Source organism: Venturia canescens, chromosome 3 (assembly GCF_019457755.1).
Source record: "Venturia canescens isolate UGA chromosome 3, ASM1945775v1, whole genome shotgun sequence".
Lineage (NCBI taxonomy): Eukaryota > Metazoa > Arthropoda > Insecta > Hymenoptera > Ichneumonidae > Venturia > Venturia canescens.
Window position 1 is genome coordinate 7,700,719 of NC_057423.1, and position 3,984 is coordinate 7,704,702.

At 35.9% G+C, this 3,984-nt stretch overlaps 1 protein-coding gene and 1 long non-coding RNA gene across 2 annotated transcripts; one reads left to right on the top strand and one right to left on the bottom strand.

Moving 5' to 3' along the window:
- Positions 1 to 54: 54 nt before the first annotated feature.
- LOC122408595 (putative ATPase N2B) lies at positions 55 to 3,321 on the top strand. The gene is made up of 8 exons (XM_043415459.1): positions 55 to 319; positions 696 to 1,086; positions 1,592 to 1,777; positions 1,882 to 2,123; positions 2,220 to 2,388; positions 2,475 to 2,615; positions 2,704 to 2,823; positions 2,965 to 3,321. The coding sequence occupies exons 2-8, from the start codon at positions 697 to 699 to the stop codon at positions 3,085 to 3,087; spliced, it is 1,371 nt and encodes a 456-aa protein (XP_043271394.1). The 5' UTR covers positions 55 to 319; position 696; the 3' UTR covers positions 3,088 to 3,321.
- LOC122408598 (uncharacterized) lies at positions 1,446 to 3,834 on the bottom strand. Its single transcript, XR_006260504.1, has 2 exons — positions 3,310 to 3,834; positions 1,446 to 1,791 (listed from the first exon to the last, which is right to left on the bottom strand). It is a non-coding gene; the product is annotated as an uncharacterized lncRNA (long non-coding RNA).
- Positions 3,835 to 3,984: the final 150 nt, after the last annotated feature.

Below are 3,984 nucleotides of genomic sequence, written 5' to 3' on the forward strand. Positions count from 1 at the left end.
ATGTGACGCCAGTATGACAAATTCGAATGATAAAAACATGACTTCGATCATTGCAACAACCAACAACCGACCATCCAAATTTCGAGTGATTCGTCTAGACACATCATCTTTAGTTGTAGGTTCCTGACGTTTGCAGAATTTCGTAATTTACTGTCTAGCAGCAGTTCTAGCACCTAAGCATTATAGATAGAAAAAAATTCGCGTGCCGTTATCGACTCGTGATGCGTTGAAAATACATCACCTTGGCTCTGAAAAATGTTTGCACACGCGTTTCCTTGAGCCGATTCGTAATATTGTGGGCGTGTAAAATCTCGAAAAGGTAAGTCCTCATTTGATTTATCTTAGGCCAACGTTTAACTGAAAATCTGATCTCAGATTAATGACTAATGGAAATATGGCACTTGTAATGAATAAAAATTTTCTCGCGACAATAATTATATTTTACAATTATAACAATATTGAATCACCAAAAAATCCTTTTTACAGAGAATTAAAAAAGTATTTATCATTATAATTAATTAAAATTACGTCAGCATCATCTCGTTGAACGGAATTCAAAATTATGCTACAAAGTTTATTTGTGTAAAATTAAAAAAAAAATGTCGAATTTTTTTTCAAAATTCTTTTCATCATTTCTAATAAAGTTGTAATTTATGAATTGACAAGTGATTAATTTATTGGGAAAATTTTCACAGTATGCCACAAACGATGGCCTGCTTACTGAGCCGAGGACCCTGCGGGCTGAATCAAGTGGCAGTGTTAGTTTCCCGATGCACGACTGTAGTATTTTCTCGTTCGTTAGCGAGTGACCAAAAACAAAAGAGTCCTGAAGGTCCGGTCAAAGTTTTGGAGGAAAAAATAGCTAAAGGCGAATTAGTTGCTGATGAATTTCAGCTGAGAATAGCAAATAGTCTCCAAAGGGTTTATCGAGACATAGAGAATTATGAGCCAGAGAAACCCAGCCTCCTGGGTAAATGGTTAGGCACAGGAAAGAAAAACAAGAAATTGCCCAAAGGACTTTATCTTTACGGAGCCGTGGGCGGAGGTAAAACAATGTTGATGGACCTATTCTATAATTGCTGTCAGGTATCTCAGTTCTAATTTATTCTGTATTGCACATGGCTAGCCAAGCACATTAGAACCAGCGACATTTGTTGAAATTTTAGTTTTTACAATTTTTATCCCTCTTTTACATTTTTTTTTCCAGTGTCAATTTTTTGTTTTCGAGTTATTGGGAATTGAATAACATTCCTTTGGGCAATGATACAAAACGATTAGAAGATGTTGGAACATTCTTGGGAGGTCTGAATCAATGACAAATGCTTTAAAGTTGGTCTTTCTCAGAGAAGCATTACTAGCCAACTTTTTAACAGTAGCTCATTAATTCTAATTTTTCAATCAATACAATGTTTTCTAATATATTTACAAATTTCCTTTTGCCAATATCATTTTCGTTATTTTTTATTCTAATTTCATAGAATAGTTTTTAATCATTTTCAAAATGGCTTTCCATATGCAGTACAAATGGGTTTTTTTCATTAAATAATTTCAATATGACTTAAAAATATTTCATTTGTTTTTCTCTGTCTAGATAAAGAACAAAAAACGAGTCCATTTCAACGAATTTATGCTGGACGTTCACAGCAGAATACATGAAGTAAAAAAAGGTGTTACTCGAGACCCGCACAGCACGAAGCTTCAACCTTTCGATCCTATTCCTCCTGTAGCTTCGGTCATTATAGAGGACGCATGGTTACTGTGCTTCGATGAATTCCAGGTGCATCATTGATTCTATATTAAAAAAAAAATCCTCGCAACCTATTTCGTCCCTCGAAATTCGTCTGAGCTAAAGTTTCTTGAATTTCAATGTTATTTTGGTAGGTGACCGATGTTGCGGATGCCATGATTTTGAAGCGACTTTTTACTGAGCTTTTCAACAACGGTGTCATAGTTGTGGCAACGAGTAACAGATCTCCTGATGAGTTATACAAAAATGGTCTGCAACGGGGCAATTTCGTGCCTTTCATTCAAGTGTTGAAAGATCATTGTGCTATAGATACCCTCGATTCTGGAGTTGATTATCGATTGAAAGGAAGCGGAGGAAAAAATCGTAGCTATTTCGTGTACGTTTGAAAATTTTCAGGAATTCTTTCAAAATCAGTCTCGACTCGTGTCACTCGCAGTTACAACTTTGGCACATTCATTTATTTCTTTTTTAGAAAAGGCCAAGATGCTGACGACGCTGTTGATAAAGTCTTCAAATATTTATGCTCCATGGAGAACGACACTGTCCGGCCAAAAACTTTGTCCATCAAAGGTCGAAACGTCTCCTTCAAAAAAACTTGTGGCCAAGTTATCGACTCGACTTTTGAGGAATTATGCGATAGGGTAAATCAACAGTAATTTAATAAATTGAACTAGAGCTCAAGATATTTAATTTCCTGTCGATATTCACTTTTTGTTTTTTTTTTCAGCCTCTCGGTGCCAGCGATTACTTGGAAATGTCTCAAGCTTTTCATACCATTATTATAAGGGATGTTCCTCAATTGAACTTGAAGCTGAAATCTCAAGCCAGACGATTCATTACACTGATCGATACCCTGTACGACAATAAAGTAAGTTCGTTGTCTTTTTTTTTTCATTTACTCGAAGCAAATGTTTATTCACAAACGAATGAAAATGAATATTCTTCCAATTACGCAGGTCAGAGTGGTTGTCTCTGCTGCCGCTCCGCATACTCAATTATTCGTTGCTGAAGGTGACGCCGAATATACCGATGAAAAACGAATGTTGATGGACGATTTGAAAATCTCAGTAGGCTCGGTTAGTTAAGAAAAGTCTTAACTTGATAAAACCAAATTTTTTGAATGCAGTGGAAATTTTCTCGATTGAGAAAAATGAAATTTTCAACTGGATTTCGTCAGAGGAACGGAATTTTAGGAATAACGCTTGATTTTTTTCTAGAACGATCACAAATCCAACATTTTCACTGGTGAAGAAGAATTATTTGCGTTTGACCGCACAGTGTCACGGTTATCAGAAATGCAGACCAAGGAATATTGGGACCAATGGCAAAACTACAGATAACCTGAATGAAAAATAGGATTCGAACAATTTTCGTTTTCACGTTTGACGTTCTGTAGTTTCAACGCGAATCAAACGTCTCGATCGAGACTTTTCTTGAGCCGCTGAATATCCACGAGAGACGCAATAAACCACAAGTATCAAGTTTATTTATTATAAACCACTAAATCGTCGGAGTTTTTGTCGGATTTCAGTCTGTAAATATGGGTAATAAAATTTACGTACGAATTTGTGTAATTCGACTCATTTTTTCCCTGATGTCCGTCTTTTTTTCGTCTCTGTACTTTGACAGACCGCCGATCGGTATTCGTCTGAATCAAGTCTGCGACTGACAACGGTTAGCTAAATACGAGACGGAAAGAATTAATCGCAAAATCGATCTAATTGATCAATTTATGTTCATGACGTCACCGCAACCATGAACATCAATTTTTCCATAATCAATTCTTCTAACGAATGTATAACTCGGCAAATCCGTCGGTAAAAAGTATTGCTACAGAGATTTTTTGTTTTTAATTTCCGAAGATATATTTTAACGGTGGAAAAATTTGTTTCATATTTTTCAAAAACAACATGATGATTACTCATTGCGGTGGTTTCTGTTGGCCTGCTGGATAAAATCGCTAATTTGTTATTCTGCGAAATCAAGGCTCGTGTTCCACAATCGTAAATAATACTCGTTATTGCAGAATGACCCGCATGATTATTTTAATCGAATTATTATTCAACAACTTTGTAATCATGACAATTTAGAAGGTAATTTTTGTGGACCAGCTTGATCAACACAGTGGCTCCCTCGACGGACACTGAAGGAACCCTAAATCTTTTCTTATGTCTTTTGTGTTTTTCTTATTCGATGGTTTTTCTGGTATTTGCGACGCCTCTGCTTGTCAATTATTT

Bases quoted from the DNA above. Each gene is read 5' to 3' on its own strand.
- LOC122408595 (XM_043415459.1), top strand. From the start codon at position 697: ATGCCACAAACGATGGCCTGCTTACTGAGCCGAGGACCCTGCGGGCTG. The intron at 1,778-1,881 runs GTGCATCATTGA...TTATTTTGGTAG, and splicing joins TGTGCTTCGATGAATTCCAG to GTGACCGATGTTGCGGATGC. The intron at 2,124-2,219 runs GTACGTTTGAAA...TTTCTTTTTTAG, and splicing joins AAAAATCGTAGCTATTTCGT to AAAAGGCCAAGATGCTGACG.